Consider the following 16,198-nt stretch of genomic DNA (forward strand, 5'->3'; position numbering starts at 1 on the left):
CACATTTTTAAAAAGTTTGGATGGAATAAAAAGGTAATGGGTGACAGGTCATCTTCAAATTCTTTTTTTATTAGAAACACCTTAAAAGTGTCTGACCAGAACATGACATCACTGTTGCCCCGCCCTCGCATCTCTTTGGCGCCCTGTGACAATGTCACGCGTACCGAGGTGCCGCCATCATCCTAGAGAAATACGGACTCCCAGTGTCGTGTGCACGGGCTTCAAGCCATGACCGCACAGAATCTGTAGGGCTCCAAAACGTTGCCCGGGGATCACGGTGGTACCACTTGGTGCACGGCTCGCCACAGCAGTAAGAGGAGGAAGCGGGGCGGGATGAAGAATTCCGGGATGCGTTCCGGAGTCAACAGTGGATTTCGCAGAGACGGCCCCGACTTTGCCGCGGACGTGACATCCATTCAAAAGTCATCAACGGCTGAGGAGTCTGGAAGCGACTCAAGACAGTACCGGCTGGGCGGTCTTAATAAGACCTTGCGGGCATCCGACTGTCGGTCCGGTCAAGCCTGGCTGATGACCATCACTTGATGATGTGGGCGGGTGGCACAGCTTCTCTGTACCAGGTCAACGAGCAAAAGGGCTCAGGTTCATACCAGCGTTCCAACGGCAGCTTGGCACAGGAAGGACGGGGCGGCTAAAAACAAAAGCAAGTGGAAAAGCCCCATGATAACAGCTCCCCAAAAAGTGTGGAGGGGCGCAGTGCATGCCGGGCAACCGCTTGCCGGGCAAGGAGTTGCCCGGCAAGCGGTTGCCAGGCAAGCGGGCCAGCGGCTGCCTTCCATCGTCCGAGAGCACTCAGCCATTAGTCGCTGTCGGAGGCCACGGCCGACGAGCACTTCCTCTTCCTTTTGGGTGCTTTGGGCTTGGAGTCTTCCTCCTCCTGAGTCATAAACAGGAAGCCAAATGAATTTAGGATGGCGCAGGATGGCGCAGGACGTGGCAACGTACCGAGGCGCTGCTGGAGGCGCTCTCCTCCTCGTTGTTGCTGCTGCTGGGCGGCACAGGGCCTTTGCGTGACCGGGGCGAGGTGGCGGCTGCCTTGCGGCGAGACTTGACGGGTTTGGCCTGTGAGTCCTCGTACTCTTCGGCCAAGGCAAACAGGTCGCTGAACCTGCGCGGGCAGTAGCCCTGTCAATCACGGCCCTTCTCTGGGTGAACTGAAAGCGCGCCACCGCTTTTACCGGGGTATTTGTTTTGGTACCATTTCACAATGGAATATTTTTGGGGCTTGACTTTTTTCCTTGATGAGAGCTCAAACAGAGCTCTCAAAGGGCAAGCTCCCTCTTAGCGACTTGTGCGGCACTAATTTGCGCAATGACAAACAATTGACGGAAAGAGTGACAAATGTGACAAAGTGGACCAAGCGTGGTTTTTAGGTTCACCCGGAAGGCGAGCAGGAAGCGCGTGCATATGCGTACCTCATCTTGTGTCCTTCATCACAGCTGGCCTGGACGTGCTGCAGGGCCTGAAGGATGGGCGTCTGGCTGAAGACTGAGTACAACAAAAGGCAAGAATCAGGGCTTGGTGGGCTGTGGCGACGCATGGCTGGACGGCCGCCCGCCCCCCCCCACGCGTGTGCGCACTGACAGCTGTTCTTGGTGTTGTTCAGACTCAATCTGAGGTTGTCCAGATGCTCCAGGATCTGCTCCAGCGTCAACTGAGCCAGTTTGCTGCTTGAGCTGCGTAGACTGCAAAGATGACACGGTCGGTGACCACTTTGGCACACGCACGTTGGTGTCTTGGTGGCTCCTCGTCAGCGTCTTCACCTTTGCCTCTTCCGCGGCTGGTTGTTGTTCTTGATGAGTTGCGCTTTGATGTGTTCGGCCAGGGTGTCGTCGTGCTTGGACGCCCAGTGGCGCAGGAGGCTGGTGGTGAACTGGTCCTCGCTGTGGCAGGGCCTACTCAGGACCATCTTGACCATCTCCTCGCTGGGCCTGACGCACATGCGCAGAGGTGAGTGGGGCGCTGCCGTTTGCTCGGCGCCATGCGCTCAGCACCGTGCGCGCCCTTACTTTTCCCGCCGCAGCTGCAGCAGCAGACAGGACAAGGCCTCGGGATGCTCTGCACAGAAAGTGAAGGTCGTCAAAAAGATGATGCGAGTTGGATTTGGAATTTAGGGGGTCTTTCTTGAGTCTGACTTGCACTGTTTTCCCTTCCCGTTGCAACGAGCCCATTTCGAAAGCTACCTTTGTACTTGAGGTGCTGCAGGATGGGGATGATGGTCTCCAGAGGGATGCTGTGTGCCAGGAACAGCTGCCATGTGCTGTACTGCTCAAACGTCTCCCAGTCCAGAGACTGGACTGCCCGGTCAGGAAGGAAGACAAGTGTCAGGTGGCTAGAGTGCGTGCGTTTGTGGGCGGGCGGGTGTGTTGGCGGCCATGCTCACTCAGAATGTTGAGAACGGAGTCCTTGCGGAACATGACCAGGTTTCCCATCATCACGTGGCACATCAGCTCCTGCAACTGCACACCGTGTTAGCGCCGGGCTCGCTCGGGCCGAGCCACTTGCCCTCTTACCTACCTGAGTCGAATCGATGACGGCCACAATCATGTTGAGCAGCTCGCCGCTCCTCAGCGTCTGATCTGGAAACTGAAAAGCAAAGGTGCTCGCTCAGAGAGCCCGCCGGCCGAATGCGTGCGCATGCATACCTCTGAGTAGATGGAAGGCGTCAGGTAGCAGAGCAAGCGCACGTCGTCCTCCTGACACGCCTTCATGTCCATCATCAGACAGGTGTGAAGGTCTCCGAGCGCCGTGGCCTGAGCGAAGGACTCGTACAGCATCATCTTGCCGTTTGCTGCTTTGCTGCGCGCAGACATGAGAGCAACGGAGTCAACGTAAACGCCCCGTCGGTTTTGAGACTCGGGCAGTAGCTGAGCTGCGCTGCATTTGTTTGCAGCCGCGTTACACCCAAGCGGCAATGGCGGGCCCCACCTGGCTTTCAGGTAGTAGAGCAGATGGTAACCAATCTTGGGCTGCTTCTGGTACAGTTCCGCCAGCATGTCCAGAAGAACCGAGAAGCCGCTGTTGTCTTCCTGCATGGTCACCAGGTTCCGGAAGACCAGACACACCGCCTTGCACACCGATTCCTCCAGGGACCTGACGCACACGCGCGGGTGAGAAGACAGAAGCACGCCTGCGCTTGCGGCGGGCGGCCTTACTCGTCAGTGATGTCTTCTGGGAGGACATCTCCTCGAAAATGTTCTTTAAAGATTTCTGCCAGGCACGAAGCTAAGGCCGCCATCTGCTCCGTGTCAAAGTCCTCCTGCAACACAAGCACGCTCAAGCACTCGTTGTGACGTCAAGTTAGTCCAGTTACCTCCAGGATGAGGTCCACGATGTCCTGCATGACTTCGCACTGCGTCTCCGTGTCACTGAGGACAACAGTCGTTATCGGTCAGTATACGTCGGCGGAAACTTGGCTTTCGACCACTGACCTTGACTTCTGAAGCTGGACAACCTTGTCCTTCATGGTGTCCTCTAATTGGTCAAGCCAGGGGGTGATGTCGGCGGGCTCCTCCACAACAGTCTCTCTGATTGGATGAAACCTGAACTCGCGCTTCCTTCCTGCGCTCACACACACACAAACATGAGTCGCAATTCCAATTCTTGGGAGGAGGATAAAGATGGCAACCTTTGTTGTTGACCTCCTCCTCATCGTCACTGAAGGCAGCTTCTGTGTTGTCATAACAACCTTCCTCCTTGTCCATCAGTTGGTCCATTTCCATGGATGCCATCTCCTCCATTTTCACTACAGACGCAGGCGCACACAGCGAGTTATGTTTGCACGCTCCGCTAAGCGCGGGCAGCCGGGCACACCTTCCATCGGCGGCGAAGGGGCACTGCAGAACTCCGGAAACCTTTCTCTCAGCATGGAGCGAAGTTCTCGGTCCAGCTTTGGATTGTCGAACAAGGGAGCCAAGTGCCTGCCGGGTCACATGACCTTTAAGCCCGCACACCTGGGGAGGCGAGCGCGGGCGCGTGCTTGCCTGTGTGTCTTACGCCAGCACTCTCTTCTCCATGATGAAGGTGAGCGAGTTGAACACACCCTGACGGACCTGAACTTCCAGCGGAGGGAAGAAGTGAGGAATGATCTGAGGAGGGAGGAAGCCAGGACACAGAGGAGGTCATTGCCGGAGCGCCACACGTCGGGCCAAGACGGCCGAGAGGCGGAGTCTCACCCGGCACATGAAGTCGAGAAGCGTGGCCGTGATGGCGGGATGGGGCTTCATGGAATGATGCATCACCAAGATGGCTGGCTCTATGTCACGCAAACACACGCACGCCCGTTTCCGTTACAAGCCATTCCCGTAGACCGAGCCGCCGGGCGGAGTGGGTGTCACCTATGTTCATGATGCTGTCCTTGTCAGGATTGAAGAACAGCCAATCGTAGAAGAGCGCCAGCTTGGCGTTGGAGGCGGCCACGTTGGACTGCGCACACACAACTTTGGGTTAGGCGACGAGGGCTCCTCGGCGTCGCGCATGCTGCCCGTCGCGCTTACCGTGCAGGTGGTGAGCAACCAGCCAATGATGGCCCAGCGCGGCAGGATGTCAGAGCTGAGGACCTCGTTGGACGGGTGGACCACGCCGCAGATGTAGCGGATCAGGTCGCAACGCAGCGACTGGCTTTCGGCCATGGACAGGTACTGCCGCTGGAACCAGTCCTGGTAGCGCTTCTGCTGGCCGAAGCGCACCTGTGCGTAGCAGACAGTAGAGGAGGGGATGGGAACGAGTGCCGAGGGACACGGGAAGCCGCCCGACCCGCCGCTTACCCTGGACGTCATGAACAGGAGCTTGGTCTCCATGTCGGGGGTAAGACGACAAGCTAGGAATTTTCTGGAAGTCCGCGCCGTGAGTAGCTGGAGAACGCCTGATGCGCACGGGCACAGAAGGGGGGCGGGGGGGTTATTGGAGGGCGTCGCCATGGAGACAGAGCCATGTCTTAGTCAAGTCCGGCCGTCTTACCGGTGAACTGAGGACTGAGGACTTGAGGGTTGTGGAGCAGGTCTCTCCACAGGAGATCCATCTCAGGGATCCGAGCCACGTTCTGCAGCAGGCGCACTAAATCTCTGCCGATGATCACGCACTCCAGGAACTGGCCGGGGGAAACAAAGGCGGGATCAACGGGGCGTTGCCGTCGCCGGCCGTCGCCGACCTCACCTTCTCCCGCAGCATCCCGATGCAGAAGTCCACTTCCTTCTGGCGCAGAGGAAGTAGGTTGGGGGCGCCGTGGTCCACGATGAGGCGCAGGTACGTGTAGACGGACATGGCGATCAGCATCCCGCTCTTCACAACCCATTCCCTGCACACGCATGCATTTAAGAAGATGCTTTGTAACAGCGCATATGCGTGTGTGAGTGTCCTACTTCTGCTCCAGCAGGATGTCCAGGACGCTCTCAGCCAGCCACATGTTTTTTGTGGACACGTCTCCTCCTGCAGGCACACACACAGTCACATGATCATTCAGCGTGCGTGCATACGCAGGCGCCTGAGTATCTGACCTGCAATCTGCTTGAGCAAGGTCATGACGACGCCATCCACTGCCATCACGCTGCTCTTCACCAGCTCTCGAACAAGCCACACTAGCTGCATGCACACACACACATTTCAAAGCCACCCTGCTCACAAAGACAAGTGCATGCGCACGTCTGCGTTCACCTGCTTTCTGGGGATGTCCTGCAGCTTGAGGAACTTCTCCATTAAGATCTGATTTATCTTCACCAGGACCACATTCATTCCATCTCTGCTCACCAGAGTCAGGTCTCTGTAACACTGCACGCAGACACGTGTGTTGCCATGGTGATATCAGACATGGTGGTGGGGATCTTGGGGGTCTTACCCTCTGGGCCTGTGCCGGTTCAGTGAGAAGCAGGGCGAAGAGTCCGAGACAAACCTCTTCGTGCTGCTGCTGGCCTTTGCACGCCTGGTTGTCACGGGAACAACAACAGCAGGGTCAGTACATCGCCGTTGGCCGCAGGTCTTTCTCTTCACGGCAACGTCGCGAGCTCCTCGATGATCAAATGCGTTATCAAGCTGGCCGCCAAATTAAGGGGTGCCTCGATTGTGGTCAAGGAATCCCCACAGATGAGCTCAAATGGCAGACTCAATAGTGACTTGGGCCACGGCAATTACATTTTTTAACAATATAGAGATATTGGTGGTTGGTGTTTGCACTTGTTTTATGCCAACCTTTCGACCATGCCAACCAAGGCCTGCGAGTTTGCACGAGGACACTTGGGGGTAACATCATCGAGGAGCGCTTAAACGTGACAGTTCTCGCAGCAGCGAGGAACTTGCAAAGATCAGATGAAGTGAAAGCTTGCTGTGTTGCTGATAGTGACGTCATCAACTTACGCTGGCGGTCAGAGCGTCGTTCGCTTCTCTCTCGGAAAGACCAGTGGTCAAAGAGTGCACCACTCCGACGCAACGCTCCAGTTTCTACGCACGCAAACACACACACGCGTACACACACACGCAAACTGAAGTGAGCAGGCAGCGCATGCGCAGTTCCGTCTGAAGTCGGGCATTTGTTTACTGGCTCCCTGTTTATAGGCGGAGGCTAAGCTAAGATAGCGAGCGTAGCCGCTCACTTTAAGCTAGCCATGCTAACGATCTCGCTAGCCGCCGTGTGGCTTTGTGTGTCGAGGAGCATGGTCGTGCCACGGCGCGGGCTTACCTCCTCCAGCTCATCTTTGGCGTCCAACTGCGTGGACACCAGCAAGCGGCCCTGCGGCTTATTCTTGGCCGGTGCAGCTTCCATCTTCGGCGGCCACTTGGCTTGGCTACGCGAAACTAGGCTTGACTTGGCCTACCCCGCCGAACTTACGGCGCGCAATGTACAAGAAAAGAAGGCAAAGCGCTTCTTCTTTGTCACGCGAGGAACTTTCCTCCTGTCCCGCTCCGTGCTACCATTCGACTTCAGGAAGTGAATGGACATCACTTCCGGTCTTCCCACCAATCACTGCCCTGACGCGAGGATGGTCCAATAAGGGCAAGGGGCGTTCCAAACAGCCTCGTACACACCCCGGACTTCTCGGACTCCACACTAAAGTAGATTGTTTTGTGATCGTGAGAAGCCGCCATCGATCCTTTTAGCCACCTGTGACTCGGACTCATTTGCAGAATTAAATAATACTGAAGCCTTAACCGTACTATAATTCTAGAAAAAAATGTCACAAATTTGGTCCATGGGGTCAATTTGACCCCAGCCACATTTAGCTACAGAAAATAATTTATATAATTTTGTTGCCCAACATTTTGAAAAAAATAATCAACTATTTTTTGAATGATGAACATTGAAAGGGGTCAAATGGACCCCAAGAACGATAGGTTTATACGACAAGAATTGCAGTTTTAGCAGGAAATGTGGTAGTGCAAGTACGGAATCAATTTGACATTATGCGTACAAAAAACGGTGACAAACCGACAAAATATTGAAGCAAAGGGTGTATATAAACATTTAAAATGACCATAAACCTGCACATACTTGTGCACTCAAAGTATTTGTTTGTAATGCACGGCGTGTCTCCCAAACCTGCCGACTTAACTAACGATACGAACGATGGAAGGAACTAATGACTTCGTCCAAACATTCCGACCGAAGCCTCGTTTGTTATCGATCAGTCACGTGATCTTTTGGGACATACACACTTTAAATTAGGGCTTCCTTTGGCTCGCCCACTTTTGCTGGAGACACCCTCCGAAGACTTGCTTTGTTTAGTAACTATAAAGACCAAAAGCTGAGATTCGACACAAGCACAAGATGTCGAGCAATGAATAGGAACAGCTGTTCACATGGCACGTTTGATGCGTTTAATAGTGGCGTATTGACACATATTGTGACCCGCTTGGGTCGCGTCAGGGTCCACGGCCTCGGGCCCGGGAATTCCTGCCAAAGCGAAAGCCAAAGCCGCCTTTCTCTCGGCCGACGCTCAAGAGCCCGCTCAGGATGGAGGTGAGGGCCTCGCCAGATGGGTTGCCGCGTTCCTCGCCACCGTTCTCCCTCGCTCGCCTCTGGATCTGCGGGTCTTCTCCGGGCCAAGCCCACCACGCCTCGGAGATGGAAGAAGAAGAAGGAAGCTCCACGGAAGAAGAGGAGAGCTCGAAGGACGCCGAGCGCAGCCGCAGGAACCCCACGGAGGGCGGCTCAGATCGGGGGTGTGGTGTGACGGTGGGGGGTGGCGGTAGCAGGAGGGTCAGGGACAGGAGGGCCAGCTGGGAGCCTCCGGGATACACGTGCCCCTTCATCTGAAACGTGCGCACGCACACAAAGCGGGACATTGGCCAGTGACACATCCTCACCTCCAAAAGCAAAACAAACACACCCATGCAGCGAATCAACATGTCAAGTCCAGTAAAGGTGCATGGCAATAAAATTGCAAATTCCAGTCCAAGCTTGAATCGCTACATTTCTTGAGATGCACCGAGAGCAACGAATCCTGTTCAAGCTAAAAACCATCACTTCTATACGGTCGTCACCTTTTTGCCCCATAGCATAATTGCCCCGCTCATTTTGAAGCCGCAAACACGTAATTTACAGAAGTTGCCCTTTTTTTGGTCTTTGCTCCCCTGGATGGCCGTGTCAGTCATCCACCCACCACGGTGGAATCCGGGGCAACAGGACTGCATGTCTGGGAAACATCAGAAAGGCAGAGCTCCACAACGTGGACACCTTGCTCAGTTTGCTTACCTTTGAGCGACTTTGCCCGGCGCAGCGGCGGCGACGTTTTCTAGTTTGGACACGGTGACCCTTTTAAAGGCCCACCACCGCGCAAGGGCAGCGGTGGGCGTGGCCCGGAGGCCCGCTGACGCACGCCAATGAGACTTTTGATCCAGTATGGTGTGCGCTGCCTCCAAGTGAGCACTTGCAGGCCTAATTAAACGCTTGATTGGTGCCGGGAACCAGACGGCAGCTCATTAACGTGCTCGGGGGGCACTAAAGAGTTTCCAAGACGCCCAAGCTTTGTCCTTCCAGATGTCCTTGCTTGGCTGTGGCCTTTCCCTTACTTGCTTAGGACTAATTTTGTCTCATTCCTTGATCACTGCAAAGCACCTGCATACATTTGAAACATTTTGTATTTTGATACAGCACTGACTTTTTAATTAATCCGCTGGCACTGATCATTTCACAGTGCTCCAATTGCCCTTTTTTTTTTTTTGCACAAATGGCTGTGACAAGATAACGTTCAATATTCGGGGAGGAATCGTACTATGATGTTCGAAAGGAATTAGGTACATTGAAGTCCGTCCTTCTGTCCATCCATCCATTTTCTGAAGCTCTGTTCCTCACGAGGGGCGTGCTGGAGCACATCTGTTGCTGGGGAATCGGCGGGGGACACCCTCAACTGTAAACTAATTAACAAGCAGAAAGAAGCTAAACATGAAATAATCATTGAAAGTTAGCTGCTTGTTTCAGCGAGGCTGCCTACAAAGTCAGACCCTGCAACCTCGCTTGAAAGGTGCAGCTTGGAATTTTGGGTTTGTTGGACATGACACTTTACAGCTCATGGCAGTGACTTATCACTATGCACTTAATGTCACGGCAATGCCGCACGTAATACAAGGATTCCATAATTACCACTTTCAAATTTCAAGTAACAACAAAGTGGCAGGAAAAATCAATCCAATATAAACATCACACCCCTAAGCCTTCCAGCACCTTTCTGGTGCCAAAAAGACCCAAGGAGACCAGCAGGGGTCGCTCAAGCTTTAATTCAACCATGGGTAAAACAGAAAGTGATGAGCAGACAAGGCGATATGGGCGCCAAACGCGGGATACCCCTCGAAAACAATTGAAACTTTCAAAGGTCAAAATGCCAAACATAAAAGTCATATTTACACGTCACTATGTACAAACCTTAAATACAAGTAGAAAAAGAAGCACCGGCACTTGCTGCCGACGCAACGCTTTTCACACGCCCTCCGACTGGGTGAGAAAATATTGGGAGCGGGTACGGGGGCGCGGCGATGACGGCTGATGCTGCTGGCGATCTCGCAGAGCCGAGTGGTTGGTGTGCGGCTGGGACGTCGGGGGCGGGTCCCGCAGCGACGGGGGGACGGTGGACGACTTGATGGGGACGGTGCGGGTGTTCATTACCTCGCAGTCCACCTGCATCATAAGTTCATAGCCGTGCGACGCGTTGTACACGCTCTCTAGAGGGGGCGGGGCAAAGAGGAGGACAGTCAACAGGCACACGAGTTATCGTCAAAGCCATTCGAGAGCATTTGAAGCAGGAAGGTATCAGAGTTGGCTTTGAGTGCGCCAAAGGTGTCAAGTTAAATTGATAAAAACTTGTGCGCAATATGTATTTTGACATGCATTGTCATTTGGAGTCATTTCTTGCCGAAGCCAACGCTCGCTGATGGAAAGCGCAACATTACGGATGCGCTTACCGTTAACGGACATGGCGGGCATGACGAGCGACATCTTGGGCCGCCGTGTCTTGTTGTGGCTGATGGCAGGCAGCAGCAGGTGGTCCTGTGGGCACAAGCCATCAACAGAGGTGAAAAAGTGGGCGGGCCGGACGGCGGGCTGGGCTGCGGGCCAGGGGCCACCCACCCGTCTGAAGGACACCACGTAGAAGGTGTCCTCACGTCGGTCGATGGCATCCAGGAAGTCGCCGTAGGTCACCTCGGGCCCAGGAAGCACCTGTAGTTGACTGGGAGGGAGGGTAGGGGGGGTCAAAGGTCAACGAGCAAACTGGAGGGTGGCTCGTCTTCCTACCTCTGGATGGAGCGGTGCGTCTGGATGGGCAGGTATCGGGACACGTTGGCCTTCCTCAGCTGGGCCCGCTGCTGCTGTGCACGCACGTACGTCAGATGTCATGTGTTCACCTGTCGGCAGCCGACACAAAGTCACCCACCTGAGTCATCTTGGCCTTCTTGGCCATCTTGGCTTTCCCGCCAGACTTCTTGTGATTGATCTGATGCCGCTGAACCCAACCGCGAAGTTCAGCTGCCAACCTGCGACCAAAGCAAAACAACATTTAACCCAACGGAGGCCGCACAAACTTGACCGTGTCCTGGCGTGGCCCTAACCCGTGGCAGTGCAACTCGTACAATATTCCCGCAGAAGGGCTCGAAAGTCGGCTGCCCTTCTCCACGGGATGCGCTGTTCAACCTTAGCGACTCTGAACTGCGGGCAGTGGGCGTGGCTAACCTTAGCGACTCTGAGCGGTTGAACTGCGGACAGTGGGCGTGGCTGAAGTATTGTTCCAGGCGCTGCAGCAGGTTGCTCTCTTTGGCCACACCGAAAACTGAGCTAGTGTTCCTGCAAAGTCAAAGTTGGACGTGTGGCATTAGCATTGTGTGTGTTGGAGGGGTGGGTGTCAAGCGTCACCTGAACGGAAAAGATTCCGTCGCAAACGTTTCCGTTTCCCCATCGTCATCCGCGGCGGCGACTTCTGGGTGAGGAGCCGGCTGCGTTGCCGGTTGCATCTCCAGGAGCCGCCGACCCGTAAACGACCTGGCGCCGTCCCCAAAGCCCGCCGTCCGCCTCCTGTCCAAGATACTGTGGGACAAACTTTGAATTGATGGCAGCCAACCAAGTGGCAAAAAACGCCCCCGATGCATTCAAGATTTGGATGGAGTGCATCGGCAAGGCAACATTAGCTCCTGCATTACCTGGCTGGCCCAAAGCTGAATGTCATGAAGAGAAGGATCGCCATGACGCAGACGGCTCGTCTGCTGCCGGGAGACTCACCGCCCTGCGCCACACACACAAATAGCAACTTGCGTTAGTCCTTGCCCCTTTCCTGGCTTGGCGGAAGCGGCGGCGTACCTGGCCGGCCTCCAGCCTTTCCCGCAGCTGCTGGTTCTCACGGCGGAGTCGCTGGTTCTCCTGTTGCGCCTCCTTCAGCTGAAGCTCCAGGTTGTGCACGTACTCCTTCTTCTTCTTGCGTGACTGACAAGCCGACTCGCGGTTCTTGATCATCCTCTGCTGTCGCTTCAGAACTTTCATCTGCGACACCGCCACAACAGGATGGCCCGTTTATCCACATTGCGGCCCCAGTCTTCCCAGGATTATTTGGCACCACTCACGTCAACGTCGTTGCAGCCATTGCTGGGCAAGGCGGCAGTCGCCGGGATGATGGGCTTGGTGGTGGTGGCGGCAGGCTCCATCTTGACCGTGGCGGGGGCCGGCGTCAGGCAAACCACTAGAAATATGTTGCAAGAACAACCGGGACTTCCCCATCAATTTGGGCTGGATTTGGAACCGCTGGGCGCGTTTCGTATCCTTTTTACGAGTGTGCAAACGTTGCCCCCACAACACCCAGCCTTTCTAATTGCTCGCGCAAGCAAATGTAACCTCGATAAGTGCGCCGGCGCCCATCGTTGGGGCATCGACCGACCGCGCGGCCTGGTGTTCGCGCCACTCCGAGACAACCCGTGTTGTCAGTTGGTGCGCCTTTTTTGGTTGTCTGCAATAGTCTCACCGGGTTCCATGGCGGGAAGACCACGCAGGAGGAGGGTCTTGGTGGGTGTCCGAGGGACAGGTAGGGCAGCCAGGCACAGGGGACGAGGCTGAATGGGGGGTCTGGAGGCCAGGATGGCCGTCTTCAGCGCCGGAACCACTGAGGAGGCAGAGGAAGATTCCGTATGAAAGACGGCCACCTTGGCGACCCTCAAGACGTCCCGATTGCACTCGCTTTGCTGGCACTCGAAAGAGCTTGTATTCTTGAATCATATGGCACGCAACCAATGGAAACCCGCATGGAATCGGCATCTCTGAGTGACTGTGGGTTTGCTGCCACTCCTCGAATTGGATTCGCTTGCATTCTTTGGCCTTTCCAGAGCTTTGAGATGCCATTGATAGGAGCCGCGGTTGCGGCATCGCTGAGCCAAAGCAAGCAAAAAAGGGAACTTTTTTGTTTCTCCCAACCTAACTTGTCACATTTTCTGGATTTTTAATTGCCCCCGTTTGCCGGATGACATCATCAAAAGCACCTGTTGCCGGCGTTTGGATGGACGGCACCACAGCGGGAAGCCGCGCCGTCGTCAGCGACCCCACCGCTGCCTTAGCTGTCACAATGGTCGCCGCCACGGCCGGCTCGCCGGCCTCTGTCGGGGGGGACATCACGTCTCCAAACGCGTAGGGAGGTGTGGGCGGGTTTTCGCCTTTCACAGGAACCTGCAGGAAAACAAGTGCGAGTGAGACGGACGAAGAGACAGTCAGACAGCCTGCCGAAGGTTGTCGCACCCACCGGCTGAGGATCTGCAGGCACCGCTGGTGCCAACACAGGCACTGCTAGCGCAGGAGACGACCACTCTGCCTCACTGGAGGACGCGGGGGACGCCGGTTCGGCTTTCACCTGAAACACTGCGCGCACACGCGTTGTCATGGTCACCAAGGAAGGCCAGAGCCATAAACACGAGTCGCCGCGACAACAAAGGCCTCGCTGTGACGGACAAAGTCTGTTGGGGGGGCATTACCGAGGCAACCCAAGCTGTCAAATTCGCACTGCCGTGACAACAGTCAACCAGGCGTTGCTGTGACATTTGCAACAATGATCCGAAACAACTTACGCAGCTCCATGGGCTCATCTCTGTCACTTTGGACGTTGCTGCACGCCATGGCACCACCTGCCACAAATATTTTTTTTTAATATCACACGTATCAATTACGCATAGAAGTGGCAGGCAAGAAGGTTCCTCACCTGCAAGCGGGTTGTCGTGCAAACGCTGCCACGGAAACAAAGGTGCCTTGCCATCCGGCGTCAGCTCATCATCCAGCTGGCGCAGGGAAAAGAGAACAGGAAGTCACACACCGTGTATGAACCGTGAGTATGTGTATTGAAGGTCACGTAGCCGGTAAGACCGGCGACATACCAAAGTGTCGTACTCGGACGCCAGACCAAGATGCCCGTCGCCGTCCTCCACGCCATCGCAGCGATACAAACATGCATCTAACACAGACACCACACACTCATTTAAAAAACAAGCCCACCTTTTGAAACACTTTGCAAGATATATACTGGGGACCCCCACATATTCACAAATTGGCACCTGACGGATTTTGTTTATTTAATTTTTCTTGGGGGAGGGGCAACACCCGTAATTTGTGATGAACAGACTTTGCCGTTAAATCTTATTCAAGAATTTTGGGCGTTAATTAAATAAAACAATTTCAATGCAATTCTTTGCAGGATTGGGCTCTTTGTGGGCAGGCTCAGCTGGGGTCCGCTTGATATGTTGGCTTTTACACAAACTGCCACTTTAATCACCACTAAATTCTATTCTGTAGGTCATCTTTGTTTTTAAATTGTGTATGTACATGGCCTGGTCGCTCGGCATACATTGTTGTTTATTTCATAACGACTCTTATTAAAAAAAAAAAAAAAAGCCTCGTATCCGGACTGGAGCAGGAAGCACGAGGCCGCGTGCAACACACACGTGACGTCACGTAAAGGCCGCGTTCAAGTGTTATGACGTCGACGGAAATGAATCGAGGACGAGGGTGGTGTGAGTTAACCCAAATTGATGCGGGACAAAAGGGAGGCATCCAATAGCAAATCGTAGCAAGCGGCTCACCCCAATCTTCGCTGGTTAGCAGATTGTCGGCAAAGAATCGCCCGACATCCGAATCGCACAACACGTCCAGGCTCATCTCCCCACAAGCAGCAGCACCAGCTTCGGCTCGATTATTTCACGAGACTTCGTTCCACTTTGTTATGGGCGCGCCCCTTTTCGTTCATATCAGCTGGTCTAGACCTTTGACAACCTTTTCATCTTGACACTCGCCAAGGCCACACTTTGCTGGCCTTCTCTTTCTCGAAGCCGCTAGTTTCGAAACGCTAACCTGCTTGAAAGCAACGAGGAAATGTCCTCCTGCGAAGCTCCGCCCACCTTTTGCTCATTCGTCGGAAGGCAGCTGAGATCACAGAAGATAGACGGGCCGAGCCGCCAATCGGCGACGTGAAGGCGGTGCATTTGCGGATGATTTCACCAATAGGAAGGCGCGTTTTTGGTTGACAGTGGTGAGGCACCAATAAAGTTCAAGTTTGCAACCACTTCTAAACGGACACTTCTGTTAGCCTATGACGTTCGACTCAAAGACACTCACGTTTTACAAACGTGCTCCTACCAAAACATTCCGTTATACCGAATGAGAGAAAAAAGTCGAAATGCAAAGTCGGCAAAGGAATGAACAGCAGCAGCCGCGCGCACTAATCAAAAGGCCAATCACATAAAAGCAGTTTGTTCATGGTACGCAAACATGCATGTCCTCTCAACGCCATAATGTACAGACTACGCTATACCAGGCTTCTCAATAATTTTCTGTGATGCCCCCCTAGGGAGAAGAAAACATTTGCCCCCCCCCCCCGTTATTAACACTAAAGAAAACAAAGTAGAAAAAAAAGAAAGATCAACTTACAATAAAGAATAACTATTAATAACATTGTTTTTTAGTCTGTAACAGAACAGATTCAATGTGCATCACTGCTTGAAATTAAAAATAAATATAAACATTCTTGACCAACTGCCATTTTGTGCTGGAAAAAATACAATAAAATAATAATAAACATACATCATATTAAATTAAATAACAGCAATAAATAATATTCAGTTCAAAGTAATCAGCAACATTAACTCAGGAGCACAATATATAAAACATTTTAACCTACAAAACAAAAATGAATAAAACAATTTGTGCTCGAAATGAGGCAGCATGACGGAGACCATATCCACGGCTGCAGGTAGTATCAGCACTTCCGCAATGGTATGTTTTTTTTCTTGCACTGAGCAATTTAGTACGCTGCTTTATATGATGCTTACAATGCTTGCTGATTGACTGAAGTAGCATTCACAAAGTGGGATGATTGTTGGCAATATTCATCCCGTTTTTGCTGAAAAACCTTTGGCATCTTATCAGCGTGATTGGGGTGCAATGACTCTATAAGTGCCATCTTAATTTATTTGGCTTCATACTGTCCGCTGCCAACATTGTTAGGCACAGTTAACACACCGGTCTTTCCTCGTCTCCCATGTAGTCGCACTGAAGCCGAGCACTACATACGCTTCGTCATATTTCCTTGTCTTAGCTTTCGTGTGACTCTCAATTCTCTTATCTCCGTCTCTCTCCGCTGTTCTTTTCAACCCTGTTAAATATTTTTCTATGCACTTTTTATCGCCTGCTCTGTGCTGTGTGCGTATGTTCCGTGCACTCTACACTGTATAGAGCGACGAC

At 53.5% G+C, this 16,198-nt stretch overlaps 2 protein-coding genes across 4 annotated transcripts; both read right to left on the minus strand.

Moving 5' to 3' along the window:
• Window positions 1–48: 48 nt before the first annotated feature.
• ints3 (integrator complex subunit 3) lies at window positions 49–6,957 on the minus strand. 2 transcript variants are annotated; one of them, XM_049751736.1, is made up of 29 exons: window positions 6,689–6,957; window positions 6,367–6,450; window positions 5,852–5,935; window positions 5,671–5,784; window positions 5,514–5,598; window positions 5,379–5,445; window positions 5,173–5,314; window positions 4,978–5,107; window positions 4,785–4,882; window positions 4,515–4,706; window positions 4,356–4,443; window positions 4,194–4,273; window positions 4,015–4,106; window positions 3,832–3,938; window positions 3,647–3,763; window positions 3,450–3,579; window positions 3,332–3,386; window positions 3,174–3,277; window positions 2,947–3,111; window positions 2,664–2,817; window positions 2,536–2,604; window positions 2,402–2,477; window positions 2,202–2,315; window positions 2,028–2,076; window positions 1,782–1,949; window positions 1,603–1,703; window positions 1,434–1,506; window positions 964–1,126; window positions 49–895 (listed from the first exon to the last, which is right to left on the minus strand). In XM_049751736.1, the coding sequence occupies exons 1-29, from the start codon at window positions 6,770–6,772 to the stop codon at window positions 818–820; spliced, it is 3,063 nt and encodes a 1,020-aa protein (XP_049607693.1). In that variant the 5' UTR covers window positions 6,773–6,957; the 3' UTR covers window positions 49–817. The 2 variants fall into 2 exon arrangements, with proteins under 2 accessions (XP_049607693.1, XP_049607692.1); XM_049751735.1 differs by having other exon boundaries at window positions 1,434–1,703.
• A 2,747-nt stretch (window positions 6,958–9,704) lies between these two features.
• On the minus strand, window positions 9,705–14,868 carry atf6b (activating transcription factor 6 beta). 2 transcript variants are annotated; one of them, XM_049751785.2, is made up of 17 exons: window positions 14,542–14,868; window positions 13,840–13,916; window positions 13,668–13,743; window positions 13,537–13,593; window positions 13,215–13,330; window positions 12,958–13,141; window positions 12,447–12,584; window positions 12,052–12,167; window positions 11,792–11,971; window positions 11,635–11,717; window positions 11,351–11,521; window positions 11,171–11,281; window positions 10,875–10,974; window positions 10,736–10,806; window positions 10,571–10,670; window positions 10,405–10,489; window positions 9,705–10,164 (listed from the first exon to the last, which is right to left on the minus strand). In XM_049751785.2, the coding sequence occupies exons 1-17, from the start codon at window positions 14,615–14,617 to the stop codon at window positions 9,923–9,925; spliced, it is 1,983 nt and encodes a 660-aa protein (XP_049607742.1). In that variant the 5' UTR covers window positions 14,618–14,868; the 3' UTR covers window positions 9,705–9,922. The 2 variants fall into 2 exon arrangements, with proteins under 2 accessions (XP_049607742.1, XP_049607741.1); XM_049751784.2 differs by having other exon boundaries at window positions 10,736–10,809.
• Window positions 14,869–16,198: the final 1,330 nt, after the last annotated feature.

This window comes from Syngnathus scovelli, chromosome 19 (genome assembly GCF_024217435.2).
Source record: "Syngnathus scovelli strain Florida chromosome 19, RoL_Ssco_1.2, whole genome shotgun sequence".
NCBI lineage: Eukaryota > Metazoa > Chordata > Actinopteri > Syngnathiformes > Syngnathidae > Syngnathus > Syngnathus scovelli.